General features: G+C 38.8%; 2 protein-coding genes across 3 annotated transcripts; one reads left to right on the top strand and one right to left on the bottom strand.

Moving 5' to 3' along the window:
- Positions 1-781: 781 nt before the first annotated feature.
- LOC146332021 (uncharacterized) lies at positions 782-5,570 on the bottom strand. 2 transcript variants are annotated; one of them, XM_084738149.1, is made up of 7 exons: positions 5,415-5,570; positions 5,052-5,200; positions 4,878-4,951; positions 3,473-3,574; positions 1,597-1,695; positions 1,158-1,334; positions 782-1,102 (listed from the first exon to the last, which is right to left on the bottom strand). In XM_084738149.1, coding segments are annotated over exons 1-7 (714 nt in total). In that variant the 5' UTR covers positions 5,526-5,570; the 3' UTR covers positions 782-1,100. The 2 variants fall into 2 exon arrangements, with proteins under 2 accessions (XP_084594275.1, XP_084594268.1); XM_084738142.1 differs by having other exon boundaries at positions 5,403-5,558.
- A 7,275-nt stretch (positions 5,571-12,845) lies between these two features.
- On the top strand, positions 12,846-15,515 carry LOC146332020 (adenosine receptor A1-like). Its single transcript, XM_084745485.1, has 2 exons — positions 12,846-13,218; positions 14,669-15,515. The coding sequence occupies exons 1-2, from the start codon at positions 12,890-12,892 to the stop codon at positions 15,321-15,323; spliced, it is 984 nt and encodes a 327-aa protein (XP_084601611.1). The 5' UTR covers positions 12,846-12,889; the 3' UTR covers positions 15,324-15,515.
- Positions 15,516-15,683: the final 168 nt, after the last annotated feature.

The following is a 15,683-nucleotide window of genomic DNA, read 5'->3' as shown; positions in this document are numbered from 1 at the left end:
AAGAATTCTAATAAGCTAAAGATCAACTGTCAGTCACTCAACTAGCTGTTGATGATTTCCTGCTGTAAAGATAAAGTGTTTTTGCTATTGTATAATATCAGGTTATGTCTTGAGTGGAGAACACAGACACACACGACATACTTGCCAACCTTGAAACATCAAAAGTTGCAGAGACTTTGTTTCTTGCATTTTAATAACTTTTAAAGAATGTAAATAACAAAATAAGTACACTACAACAGCATTTTTATGTTAAAGTCTTTTAATTTTACTTTATATTCTTTGGAAGGAATACAGAATAAGCTGCCCCCTCCTGTGAGAGTTTGCATGACTCTCTGGCATAAACTAATATTCATCAGTTTTCATTCATTTATTTTTTTTCCCTGACTTTAAAAGAAATTTGATGTGGCAGGTTCTACAAAATGCATGCTCATTTCCTACAAAACTTTCCTTAAGAAACATGAATTCTACTGTCCAGAGAGGCAAAGCAAACTTCATATCCCAGAAATCAAGAGGCTACAAAGCACCATTCTTGTGTTGTGTCAATTGTTTTGAGATAATATGAATGAAACTTTTAAGGGGCGTAAAGTCCTTTATTAGTTTCAAGATCTTCTTTACTTCAGTTTTGTGCTTTTTTGTTGCCATACTAGACAATATGAACAAAATCAAATATCAGAATAACATTAAATCACATCAACTGTAGATATGTAACAATCTCAAGCTACCTAGTAGAACCAGAGTAACTAAAATCACATTTCAAAATAATAAGGGCCATTGTCATCTGTAATGTTATCTGAAACTATATTTCAAGAATTCTCCCACATTTGCCGAAGGTGTTAACAAAACTGAGACAGCAAGTTACTGGTACAGTGGGTTTGTAAAAAGTTTCTTTTATGCAGCATTCTTGCAATATTATAATATACTGCAACATTACACTTTAGTAAAGATACTGAATTGTCTGAAACAGTTGATATGTCATGCCAAAAGCACTGTAGATCATCGTGAGCACAGACAAGCTGCCATTAAAATCAGGGACATTGTTAAATTTGAGAGTCTGCACCTTCAAATCAAACAGTAATCAATTGTTAAGAAGGGTTGTGCATTTCACAAAAACGATTGGTTTAAGTGAAAATTTATTATAGTAATGCCTTGGTACCTTTACCACAATTGCTCAGCCAACGCCTTGATAGTACTGACAGTATCACCAAGTAAATCCTTTATAATACACGTGAAAACATCTCTGGAATAGGTTTTCAGTCTTTGAGAGATTTGGGCTTCTATTTTCGAAGTGTCAGAATCATCAGTGTGATCTTCAAGTAGCGGGCAGTTGTCATAGTCTGTGCAGGGAGCAAAAGAGAAAATTAGAAAAATAACAATGAAAGTAACAGCATTTTATCATACTCTCTAATGCACATTTTAATAACCCCCACAATAAATGTTGTGTGGCATGTATTGCATACTGTAATATACCAGAGTAATACTATGCCACTGCAGTCAATAAAATGGTAAGTATCTCCATGGTACAGCACCACTGTGTTTTCATATATTCAATGTAAAGACGTTCTACTCTGCATGAACATTTTCTTTTAAGTGACTCACCGTGATCTGTGTTGAGAACCAGTGGTTTGGCCCAGCCGAGACACTCTGCCTGTCCCTCAAACTCCTTCAGCTCTGCAGCACTCACATTCTGTCTCCTACCTGTTAAACAGGAGACACATTTCAGATGGCAACCTTGTCATGAAACAATATCAACATCATATATCAGTTTAATCTGACACTGTAGCTGAGGCACTCGTAGAAATAAGGGTGCTGACTAGAACCATAATAGCGTCTCCATAGGAGAATACTTTTTGGTTCCTGTTAGAACCGTTTATAAAGATTCAACTAGCAACCATTTAAGAGAGTTATACCAAGAACCCAGCATAGATGGTTGTACTTGTACTCCCATCAGAGGTTCTATAAAGAACCCTTTGATGCTGTTCTGGTTCCAGCTGAAATCCTTTCTGGAGGTTCTATCCAGAACCTTTCCACCCTCTAAGGGTGGCAACAAGAACACACTCAGGAGCTTCTGCCAAGAACCTTTTCATACTACAAGGGTTTTATCTAGAACCGACTCAAGGGGTTCAACAGAGGACCTTTTATATCCCAAGGGGTTAAGCTAGAACCCACCCACAAGTTTGTATCAAGAACCATTATATATTCCAAGTGTTTTATGTAGCACACATTGAGGTGGTTCTACAGAGAACCTTTTTGTATTCCAAGGATTTTAATTAGACCCCAACATGGTGGTTCTACTGAGAACCTTTTTATATCTCAATGCTTTCATCTAGAACCCACTAAGGGAGTTCTATTATGAACATGTTCACATTATCTAGAACATACATACATACATTATCTAGAATCTGCGAAGGGGGTTTGACTGAGATCCTTTTCACATTCCAAGGATTTTGTCTAGAAGACACTGAGGAGGTTCTACCAAGAACCTTTATGTATTACAACGGTTTTATCTAGAATCCACCAAGGGGGTTTTGCTCAGAACCTTTTTATGTTCCAGGGATTTTGTATAGAACACATTGATGGGGATTCTACAGAGGAACAGACTCTCGGTGCATCTTCGCACAAATTCATTATTAAACTTTGTGCTCCAGTCGTTCTGTGACCTAAAAGACTTTTTAGATTATGGTCCAAAAAACCCTTTACAAATACTTTTCAACCATACTTGAAGAATTCATTCTTTGGGTTCTTTGGGTGATAAGGGTTCTTAATGAGATCTTCTACTTGGCCAGCAGCACCAATGCTTTCATTGTATCACTCAGCAACTTAGTCAGTCAGTCAGTTAGTCATAGACTAGCAGCATAGCAGCTGAGGAGCGGGTTTGTAACTTAGTGAGTCGGTCCGACGCTTTTGTCCAGACTGAAGTATCTAATGGATGGGTTACCATTAAATTGTCTACATACATTCATATTCCCACCGAGAGGAACTGCAAAAACCTTGATGATCCCTGATCTTTTCATCGAACACCATCATCAGGTCAAAATATCAGTTTGTCCGATTCTGTGGTTTGTGACCAGATATTTGCAAAACTAATGACATTCCCATCAGGCTCAGCGGTATATGTTTGGCGCTGATTATAAAATGTTAGCATGCTGATGCACTGAACTAAGATGGTAAACATGGTTTATTATATTATTGTGAGTATGTTGGCATGCTGGCGTAGCATTCAGATGAAAGCAGTTCTGTCCCTAAATACAACCTTAAAGAGCCGCACTAGCATGGCTGTATATATTAAGTCTTATTTTACTTCATCATGTAGTTAACATCACAGATGCCTGGATTATAGATTACAGTTTGCAAAAGTGATTATTCTCTCTGAGACTTGGTGAGCAGTCTTCCTGTTAGTGTCGTATTTTACTTTATGTCACCATCATTTGAAATATTAATACATATTTTAACACCATCTTGCTGTTTGTCTTACTGAAGAGCATGAGTGTGGAGATGACATCATCGTCCCCCTTGACAACGATGCAGTCAGGACACCCACTTTGCAGTATCGCATCTGGCTTACCATATGGGACATCTGTTGGAAACATTAGATGTTAATGTGTGGATGTAAATAACACATTAAATTATTTACATAAAGTTTCCATTAAAGTAGACACATGTAGGACTCTCATGTTCAACAATCACTACTACAGTCCAAATATTGAGTTGGAGCCATAGACAGTATATTATACCAAAAATACACACTGGAGTTGTAGTTCAGTGACTGCATGCCCTTTTCCTGCCAGACATGATTAACATATTGCTCAATTTAACCGCTATAAACATCTACTACTTACACAAAATTACTAATGATTTCTTACAATTCATAAACAGAGACTAATTAATTCAGTTAACATCCTGCACTAATTTTAAGTCCAATAAACAAAAACAGATGTTCTGGACCAGAATGGGAATTTCTAAGGAGAACCTGCTGGCTGTAATGTGATGTCAGAGAAGCCGGTTTGTTTCCGCAATTTAATGATTTAGTACAGTTATTACGTTAAATGTTTCTATTTTAAAATTTTAATATCAATTACATTAACACTACATGTGTTTTGAAATGTTACAAATATAAATATCATTATTGACACATTAAAAAATACATTAAAAATATAATAAGATAATAATAATACTTGTGGTTTATATTCTAAAATGGTTGCAGTTCGGTTAGGCTTAGGTACTATTTGGTTAGGTGTAGGAAAAGACAGTGTTTTGGGTTTTATTACTGCATTAAATATGTCACTTGCATAGCAGCATTACACAAGTTGTTTACATTGTAAAACAGTTTGGTTAAGTTCAGGCAATAAAAGTACTTGATTAAGTTTAGGAAAAGATTGTGGTTTAGGTTCAAATAACTATGTGGCGTATGTCGTGACGGAATTGGTGTCACTTGTGCAACAGAAGACACACAACGGTGGTCATATGCATAACTGAACTTTTAAGTTACACAGAATCTCAAATAACTCTGTTTAGTTTTCTTTTCACACAGGACTCAAATATTGGCGTCTCAAACTCAGCTGTGCTTATTTGAGCCGTTCATCGACCCGACCTCCTCAAAATGCAAACTTTCTAAGTCTTCATATTTCTCCTGTCATACGTGCTACGTCCACCAGGGGGTGCCACCAAACTATAAATGGCAATGTTGCTCGGAATAAGCTGCTTGCACTTTGAACCAGTGTGTGTTTTTCTGGTGAGACAGCCTGTTCATTGTTTCTATTCACAGAATGAGAGAGAATGAGCACATATATTAGCTTTGTAATATAAAACTTTAAACTAGAGATTAAAAGACACACAAAATTAAACTCCAGTGCACACATTATACTAAACAAAACTCTTACTGTCACTGTTGACATCAAAGATGGTGTTGTTCTCAAAGTAAAAATTCTCTGATTCATTTGCGCAGTATCCATATCTGCAAAGGATTTATTAAAGATAAAAATGGAAAAACAACTGTAAGGGACATGGTGATGCACGATGCACAAATTAACCATCATTTAAAACAGATTGCTTACATTTTAGCTTTAAAGTTGGCATCATAGACATTCGGTACATCCTTTGGGGTAACATCCATACGAATACTGAATGTTAAAAGAGCATTCACTACTGTTGTAACCAAACAGCTGTCCGTTGACACAGCTATGAGGTACCAAATGCCAGAAACCTGAAATATCAAAAGGAGGGAATTTTGTTTATTAAATTGTCTTTGTAAATTTGGAAATAATTTATATGTGGATTGTTTTTTCCAACAACACAATTCAGGCAAAAGAAACAGCAAATGTGGGTTCAGTAGGTTCAATTTAGTTTTGTCTAACAAGTCGGTTTGAAAAGTACAAAGTTAATCATAAATATGGAAAGAGACTTACATCTGGACTCACATCTGGACCTTGGTCCAGTGGCTTCACCAGCTTCTCGCAGGCCAGCGACGCAGACTGGCACACTGAGGCGAGACTCAGCACAACAACAGCAACACACAAAGTCTTCATCATGACTCTGATAAACTGTTTGTTTCTCTTGGGTCTGTTTTATATCGATACTGCTGACCAATTACTTTTTGTCTCATCCATCCACCCCTGTCTGACAGGGTACAACCCCAAGTGAACTGAATGTTAACCCTGGATTTTAGCATTTCCTCTAAGCCTCAATGTTTACTCATCAAACAAAACATGTAACCACTGCAGGTCCAAAAGTAGAGTAGAACAGCTGGGAATCTACATGGGGTTGTGTTTTGTAACTGTATACCAGTAAAATGTGTGTACCAATTATTTGAAGAGTTCAAATTTGGTCATGCAAGACTTGCACTGTGTCCCAAATCGATACTGCAAACTGATTCTAAGGTAGTTTACCTTCAAACTGGAAAATGGAAAACATCAAGTACAGAAAGTTTAAGAAATAAAAACCAATCAGATTACAGATACATTTACAAAGTGTTGTAACCATTCAATATTGGACCCAAAATACGAGCACAAGCTGGAGACAGCGAGAGGTTCAAAACAGTTTATTGTGGGTTCTTTTGAAGGTTGAGGCTGGTTTGAATGGCTGAGCAGGGCAGGCAATGGAGCTGGTGGCTGGAGACAGAGGCGAGGCTGGTTTGAATGGCTGAGCAGGGCAGGCAATGGAGCTGGTGGCTGAAGACAGAGGCAAGGCTGGTTTGAGCAGAGCTGGCGTGGAGGATCTGAGGCACAGGGAAAAAGGGTGTTACAGAGATCCAGAAAAAACATCCAAAAACACACTACAAAACTTTTAGCTGACAAGAGCCTAGATATCTGTACCACTAAGGTGACTGAACGATCTGGCAGAATCTGGAGGTCTGAGCCGGGGTATATACTGCAGTTGATGGTGGATTGGGTGCAGGTGAGCAGGAGAGCAGCTGCAGAGGATTAGGTGGATGAGCAGGAGGAGGGAACCAAGAGTCACGCCCAGCAACAGAGGCAGGAGGAGGGAGCCGAGAGTCCACGCCCAGCAACAAAGACAGAGACAAACATGACACACTGGGGGAAGGGAAAACATGAAACACAAGGAAAAGGAGAGAGACAAGGCCCAAACTCTAACACAAAGATCATCTGCTAATGTTACCTACACAGAGCAACAGCTAAAATTAGCTATACAGACCAACAGCTAACATTAACCCCACAGAACAACAGCTAGCATTGGCTACACAGACTGACAGCTAGTAAGCTACACAGAACAACAGCTAATGTTAGCTGCATAGACCAACTGCTAATGTTAGCTGCACAGACCAATTGTTAATGTTAGCTACACAGACCAACCGCTAAAATTAACTTCACCATTATTCACAACGCTGTTTACAAAGACCAACAGCTAACATTAAGTACACAGACTAACTGCTAACATTAGCTACACAGACTGACAGCTAGTTAGCTACACAGACCAACAGCTAATGTTAACAGCACAGACCAACTGCTAATGTTAGCTACACAGACCAATAGCTAACTTTAGCTACACAGACTGACAGTTAGTTAGCTACACAGAACAACAGCTAATGTTAGCTGTACAGATCAACAGTTAACATTAGCCGCACAGACCAATTGTTAATGTTAGCTACACAGACCAACCCCTAACATTACCTTCACCAAAAATCCAGTTAGCTAGCTAACTTGTCAATACTATTTCTACTGCTAATGAAAAATATGCTGGGACTACGTAACATGTACACACAAATTATACTGCACCTGCGTTTACTTTCTTCACTGAGATAGATGAAAAAGAAAAGACTGTGCCTGAGCTGGTAAACAAACAAAATCTGACCTGTTCCAATGCAAACAATGTAATCACCACAGAGATATGAAATAATATGTTCTTTATTAGACAATATAAGATCTTTTATTGTACAACCTTAGAGATTAATTTGGCATACATTACAACAAAACTGTTGAAAAAGTGAAATCACATATCTGCTCCTTCCCCAGACTTATTAATATTGGTAATACTGTAGGCAGATAATGTGATTTGATCAAAGAAGGAGGCATCAGTCTTGGCTACTGTGCTGATAGTGTTGGAACAGCCAGGGTGTGTCTCACGTAGCAGATATGCGATTTCACTTTACAGTGTAGTTCTGATGTAATGTGCCCCTATTGCCCTCTAATAAAGTCTAGTAAGGGTCTAATAAAGGGCTTTTCTCTGTGGATATTGCATGCTCTGTGTACTGTGCCTAATTGGGGTATAACTACTGTCTAATAAAGAACACTATTTTTATTTTGTCTAATGTGATACAAAGTACAGCTTTTTACTTACATTTATGTGTCATTTATAACACATTTCTATCATTCAAATCCAAAATGATGCAACCTCCAACACAAAGATGAAATACAGAAAGTATATATAATTTTACTAAATTATTTTCGATACACTTCAGCAGCAGAGAGAGAAAGGGTCAGGCAGTGAATACAGAGGGTGAGAGAGAACAAAGAGTGGAGGACAGAGAACGAAACGAACAGAAAGAATGTAATGTAGAAAGAGTCAAGAGGAAATGAGAGTGAGGGGCAGATTATGGAAAGAAGAGAGACAGAAAAGAATGCTGTGATAAAGAACAAAGGGAAGAGAAAGATGCACATATTGAGGGAAATTTAAAATTTTGCAGGGGGTATCCTCCTGAATGCCCCTAGCAAGCTCAGGTTGGTAACTAACGCTCTGTTTCTATAAAGTTTTGCCCCCGAAGGCTGGTGAGGATAAGGGCGAAGCAGGATGTCGTCCATGGGTCTGTCTGGTACAAGTACAAAGCCTGTTGTGAAAGAAGTTGGGACCCTGTGTAAAATGTTAATAAAAACAATGCAAAAACACTAGACATGTTAGAAAATAGTTGTTGAAAAGATATTAAAACAGCGAGTTAGACCATTAAACTGTTGTTCGCGATTACTGTGTTTTTGGGTGGACGTAGTCAGTGACTTTCTCAGTCCAAATCTGCCGAGCGCGTCTATTTAGTTCATTTCAGTTCCAACAACCCGACACAGAAGGCAAACAAAATACCATCCTTTTTCTGTCCTCGGTCTCTAGTGATTCAAACATGCCTGGAAATGTCCAATAAAGCTGTTAGTTGTTTCAGGATGCATTCAGGTCATAGTGGTGGTTGACACAGAGACAGCAGAATGGACAAGTCTTGCAGAGCAGAGAAAACGGCTAATTTTTCATTATTTGAGACCTAATTTTATATACTCAAATTTGTTAATCACACATGTTTCTGTGGTTTGACAAACTCAGAACACACATTTATTGTTAGTTTCATTTCATTTTATTTTTTATTTTTTTGTAAATATACACTTATTCTGGATTTGATGCCTGAAACAGGCTCCAAAAAATTGACAGGAGCAAGTTTACCACTATGATACATCACCTTTTCTTTTAACAACACTCGGTAAGCATTTAGGAAATGACAACACTAATTGTTGAAGTTTTGACAGTGAAATTTTCTTTTTCTTGCGTGATATATAGGATATGTGTGCTTCATAATGCACCACACATTTTCACACAAGTCTGGACTGCAGGCAGGTCAGTCCAATACCTGAACACTTTTACATGAAGCCACACTGTTGGAACATGTGCAGAATGCGTCTTGACATTGTCTCGCTGAAATAAGCATAGACGTTTCTGAAAAAGACATCTGGGTGGCAGCATATGTGGCTCCGAAACCCGTATGTGGCTTTCAGAATAAATAGGGCCTTCACAGATGTGACAGTTACCCATGATGCCAAGGGCACTAACACACTTCCACATCACAGAGCATTAGCGCATCAAAGTTTAGTGCAGATGTGGCACAGGGGCATTACAGTACCTGACATCCACCATCCTTGTAATCCACCAAATGCTGTGAGAAGTGGAGATGATGGATACGCACTCTAACAGTCCAGAGTAGGAGTGACAACAGCTCTCCATGTGCCAAGAGGCCTGAGGGAGAGTTAAAGTACACCAAATAACATTCACTCTGACAAAACACTCAGTACAGAGTGAGTCCTAGAAAAACAAGAGACACGCCACAGATAGAAAGGTAGGAAAGAGCAGAGGTAGTTAACACAGTACAGTATGAATTAGAAAAAGATCTCTTTCAAATCAACTTTTTCTGACACAAACATAGCATAACCATGTCTTTTGGAGCAAATATTGCTGAGACCACTGCAGGAAATTGCAGATGTACATTTAATATCCAGGATTTCACATTATAGGGTGCTGCAGGAATGAGTCCTAAAACCCGGAAATGAGATAGCATATTTGTGCCTCCGGTTTGCTTGTCTCGAAAGGGTTTTTTGAATGGGTTTTTGATCAGATGCCTGAAATTAGATCTGCGGTTGACACAAGCTTAAGAGACAGTTTGGAAAAATTCAGTACCAGCGTCTCAATCCAGAAATCATAACCCGCTTACTGAAGATAATCCACAGATCTTGTTGTGAGGAGTTTCATGTAGGAGCTACTTTCTTTGTGGAAAAAAAGACTGTAGTTCTGGCAGATTCTGTTTCTACATAACATAACAAAGCTCACAACAAGCTCTGTGTGAAGTGTTCCTTTACGAAATCTTCATATTTTATTTTATGATATAAAATATGTCACTAAAAATGTTGCGCAGGTTTGTTTCCTTGACTGTTAGCACAAAAAGAGCTTGTGCAAAAGTCTGTAAGCATCAAGGAAGTACTAAAAATGACGTTAAAGCTTACTCTCTTGTGTAATGTTGCAATGTTGCAGTTATATAAATGATTACCAACAAGGTAAAAGGTGTAATTAAAATGTATTAATGTTGTGGGGAACTTTTTTCTCAATATGAAAATGTTTTTGTTCGTGTTATCTCCATTTCCCTGGAAATACATGGAGTCTGACTAATACCTGGAAAACAGGTAGTCATGTCTGATGAAACCTAGTTTACTACTCCAGCAACTCCATTACAAAACTGTTTGCTATCTGGCTTGTTGCAGACAAGGGAGGCACGCACCTGTATTAAAGGGGCAGAATAGCTGCAAACTAACATCACCATAAATTATACTGATTAAAGAAAGTTGATTTAAATATAATAAATGTTACTTTAACAGCTGCAAGAAATATCCAAACAGGAAGTCAAAGTCTACATAGGTCCATTGTGATTGCTGCTTTATTTTCATAATTTTAAATGTTTCAAAAACATCCCCTCTGTTGGCGAAGTGATATTTTTAGGGATAAGCATGTACTAAATGGCCAGTTGACCAATCAGATTCTTTGGTCGGCACTGTTGTATAACGTTGTTGTGTAATGTTGTATAATGTTGTCCAACGTGGCATTGTGACAAGAAGAGCAGAGCAGAACAGTTCAATTCTCATTTCTGTGAAGATTTAGTGCTTATGACAGATATTAACCTTTACTATCCTACCACCAATGTTAACAGATGGCCTGTAATATATATGTATAGGCTACAGAAGGCCAAGCATTGCCCAAGAATGATGGTAAGGTGACCAGTACTGGGGTTTTGGAGGTGGTAAGTCATTCTGGTTGTCACAAATAGAGCTGACTCACCAAATGGTGATATGCTACATTTTGCAAAGATATCCACCTCACTATGTCGTGCAGTAATAACCTTACAGGTATTGAATTACTAATGAAGCTGACAACCATGGCCACAAGATGCCACTGTACGACCTGAGCATGTCAAATCAAAGAGGGTGTTGTCTCCTCTTACACTATTCATAATACGTCTAAACTCCCATGTTTAAACAGTCTATCTGTCATCACTAATGAACCTAATTATTTTTACTGATCAACAGTTATTTTCCAAGATTTCTTTTTCAAATTCCTAGAAGTTTACCTCAATTTCTTTATTTAAAAATGCTTTGCAAACAGTTTTCTTTGAATCCGCATGTTCCTCTGAGTTGAATCAATGCTGTGCAAGGCAAAAAAGCTGTGCAAAATTAAATACCACAAATACAACTGTGTTTTGTGGTTTTCTCGTTTATTAGACCGCCCTTGATGAAAAACAGGAAAGCTTCATTTCCTTTTTAAAAGTCAAAAAAGTTTTTTTCATTTTCCAGAATGAATTAAATAATTCAGTTAATCAATGTTACATGAACCTGTCATCAAGTATTTTTCCTTAACTTTTTTCACAACCTGTTTTTGATAATGGTTTTTAATTTATCTGTAATGCATGAGTTTAATTATTGATCATGATATTACAGAGGGAGTCCAGAGAACTGACACTGGACTGTGTGGACTGTTGCCAGCAAAAACCACCTCCAGATCAACATGAGGAGAACCAAAGAGCTGGTGGTGGATTTCCGCAGGCACCCCCCCAAACCCCCCACAGTACCAACTAACTTTACAAGAAAGGCCAGAGCAGACTCTTCTTGTTCAGAAGACTGAGGTCTTTTGTAGTGCAGAGGTCACTCCTGAAGATCTTCTGTTGTGGCATCAGCTGTTTTCTATGGAGTGGTCTGCTGGGGGAGCAGCTGGCAGGAAGAGACTTGACAAACTGATTAAGAAGGACTTCTCTGTCCTGGGATGTCCCCTCGACCTGATGGAGGAGGTGGGACAAAAGAGGATGATGGCTAAGCTGTTATCCATGATGTTCAATGACTCTCAACCCTTGCAGGACACCATCACAACACCGGAGAAGTCTTTCAGTGACAGACTGCTGCACCCAAAGTGTGTGAAGGAGCGCCATCGCAGGTCCTTCCTTCCTGCAGGTGTTTGACTTATACAGCCAACGCTGCCATTAGACCACATACTCACCACATACTCACCAAAACTGACATTTGATTAATTTTTCAATGTGCAATAATGAGGTGTATTACCATCATGTTATGTGCAATATCAATCCTCCCTCTGTGCGATGGTGTAAATTCATCTGCTGAGTCTGTTTATATTGTTCAGATAATATCTTATCGTATCTTATTTTTTCTTCTCTTATCTTATTTTATCTTATCTTATCTTACAACTCCTGTAAAAAGGCTGCATTTTATAATGGAGGCATCTGTGTGTGCACTTTGACAGAGCTTCTACGGGCAACTAGAGGAGGCCTCAGGAAAGAGAAATGCAATTCCATTTCAAAATGTGTGAATTTGCAATGTTGCCCCTCATCACTCGTATGTAGCACACATATCTCTGTTCGCTGTTTGGAAACATATATCAAGCAAGGATGTGGCTTTGTGGTTTCCTCTGTTCTGGCTTTATAGCTTGTTTTCTAGCAGCTACTAAAAACCACTGCAGCTAACCCATGGTTAGAATTTTTTTTTGTCAGATCTCTAGCTATATGGTACTGACATCGTTAGAGGGAAAAAACTGTTAAAAGGCTGAGGACTTCCTCAAAGCTGCCACTAGAGCACAATCAGGCTCAGATTCAGATTCAGACCATTAACGTTCAAACATTAGTCAGATAGGAAGCAGAATGGATGTGGGAGAAGTGATTTACACGGTGTTGGAGGTGCTCATTGCTGTTAGCTGCTGTCTGGGTAATATGTTTGTTATCTTGGCACTGAGGACCAGTAAGTGCATTCAACAGCCGACCTTCTGCCTTATAGTGTCTCTGGCTGTGGCTGACTTCATGGTTGGCTGCATGGCCATCCCGCTGGCTGTGGTGGTGGACGGACGAGTGGAAACTTCATTCTACGGCTGTCTCTTCATCAGCTGCGTGGTCATCCTGTTGACCCTCGTCTCAGTTTTGTCTCTCACGGCTATTGCAGTGGACCGATACCTCCGGGTGTATATACCTCTCAGGTAAGACTATTCAGATTTACTAACCTCTCCTGAATAGTTGAATAACTGTAAGCTTTAATTACCAATAGCATAATGTATAAGTACTTCATTACAAGTAAAAACCATTCATTTAAAAGCTTACTTAAATAAAACTGCAGAAGTATTACAATCGAAATGTACTCAAAGGTAGAATATGCAGGATTTGTTAGTTGCTGCTTGTAAATGCACCAGAAAGATAGCTGATTGTTGAGCCTCAGTACCCAGGATGTCAAATACAGACATTTTGAGTCAGTAGGGCGTCCCCAGCATGGCAAAAATAATGTGAGAATAAGAGGATATGGGTGGAGGGCAGTATCTCTACAGATGCAGGCATCACACCACCACACCTTTGGTGGTTTGTGGCTGATCACTGAGAGAGATAATTTTTTTATTAGCCTACATAAGACTTGTTTTTTTTGGAAATCTTGCATAGATTGCCTTTAAAGTATCAAAAGTTTAAGTATTTGTTTTGCAAAAAACATATTGTCATATATTACATTATTACAAAGCCCATGTCCAAAAAAGTTAAGACGTTGTATTAAAACATACAAAACATCTACATTCAATTGAATACAGTACAAAAACAAGACATTTAATGCTCACACTGATTAACTTTACTGTTTTGTTTTGTTTTTAAATACACAATTTGATGTCTGCAACATGTTCACAAAAATTGGGACAGGAGCGTGTGAACTACTACATCAACTTTTCTTTCAGCAACACTGCAACCGAGTAAGCATTAAGAATATTAACTGCTGAAGTTTTGAAAAGGAAATTCTTTTTTATTGTTGCTTGATTAATGATTTCAGGTGCTCAACAGTTTGGGGTCTACTTTGTTGCACTTTATGTTTGATAGTGGGAAACAGGTCTGGGCTGCAGGCAGATTAGTCCAGTACTCAATTTTTTTTTTATTACAAAGCCACACATGCAGAATGTGTCTTGACATTGTCTCGCTGGCAGCAAATGTTGCTCCAAAATTTTTCAGCATTAACGGTACCTTCAGAGATGTGACAGGAAGACATGATGCCGTAGGCACTAACACACCCCCATACCTTAATAGATGCTGGCTTTTGTTGTTAAACCTGTCCCAACTTTTCTGAATTATGTTGCAGGCATCAAATTCAGAAGGAATGTATATTTACAAAAAACAATATATATCCTGTCTTTTTATTGCATACAAATGAATACAAGTTTTCAAATTGTTGCAGTCTGCTTTTATTTATGTTTTACGCAACGACCCAACTTTTTTGGAACTGGAGTTTGTGTTTTATAGCAGCACAAAATAGAAATACTCGAGTAAAATACAGGTAATTCAAAATTGTACCTAAGAGCAGTACTTGAGTAAGGACTTTCCACATCTGCCTTGTGGTCAGAACAGACAGGTACATAAATATTTCCTGGCCATTACACTCATATTTGGTGTTCTCTACAGGTACAAGCAGACTGTGACACAGAGACATTCTTGGCTTGTGGTGGCAGCATGTTGGCTTGTGGCAGTACCGCTGAGTTTTGCTCCCATGTTTGGATGGTACAACCACGACACCTTGTCTCCCTCAGCCAACTCTACTATTGTCTGCCAGTTCATCACAGTGATCCCCACGTCATACCTGGTTTACTTCAGTTTCTTCCTCTGCAATCTCATCCCTCTGATGGTGATGACTGTGCTGTACGGCTGCATTTTCTGTACTATTCGAGGAAACCTTCGAGTGAAACCAGGAAACAGCGTCCAAAACCACTGTCAGAACTACCTGAGGAAAGAGAAACAGCTGGCAGGATCTCTGGCTCTGGTCTTGGTTCTGTTTGCCCTGTCCTGGCTCCCTCTGCACATCATGAACACCATCGCTTATTTTGGTGAACCGGGTGATGTACCGTTAACAGCTTTCTATGTCGGCATCCTGCTGTCCCACGCTAACTCGGCTATAAACCCAGTCGTGTATGCATTCAAAATACAAAAGATCAAGAGGGCATACCTGAAGATCTGGAGACAGTATGTCACATGTGGAGAAGAAAATCAAGCATTTCAAACAAGCCAGACAATAGACAACAATCTCAGCAGCAACATCAACAGTGGGGGCAAAATAGAGTGAAGGAATTTCTCTCTTCTTTTTTCTTTGCTTTTTTGTTTGTAATTTCTCTGTGGCTATTAAAAGGATAGTTCACCCAAAAATTAAAATTCAGTCCTTATCTACTCACCCTTGCATTAGTCTGCAAAACACTGCTGGAGCTTCACAGGAAAACAGCGCTACAGAATCTCCCAAACAATGGAAGTGAATGGTGACCAGTTTAAATAAACCACAGAATAAAAACATAAAATGCCTCCGTACTGCTGGTTTGACATAATCCAAGTCTCCTTAAGTCCCGACAAACTGGTCACCATTCACTTTCATTGTTTGGGAGGGCTGGGGCTGTGGTGTTACTCTATAAACTATTCCTTTAAGAAGCAATGT

This window comes from Lutjanus erythropterus, chromosome 2, assembly GCF_056507025.1.
Source record: "Lutjanus erythropterus isolate fLutEry1 chromosome 2, fLutEry1.hap2, whole genome shotgun sequence".
Lineage (NCBI taxonomy): Eukaryota > Metazoa > Chordata > Actinopteri > Lutjaniformes > Lutjanidae > Lutjanus > Lutjanus erythropterus.
Note: the sequence above shows the minus strand (reverse complement) of the source record. Positions and strands in the feature narration are given on the sequence as shown.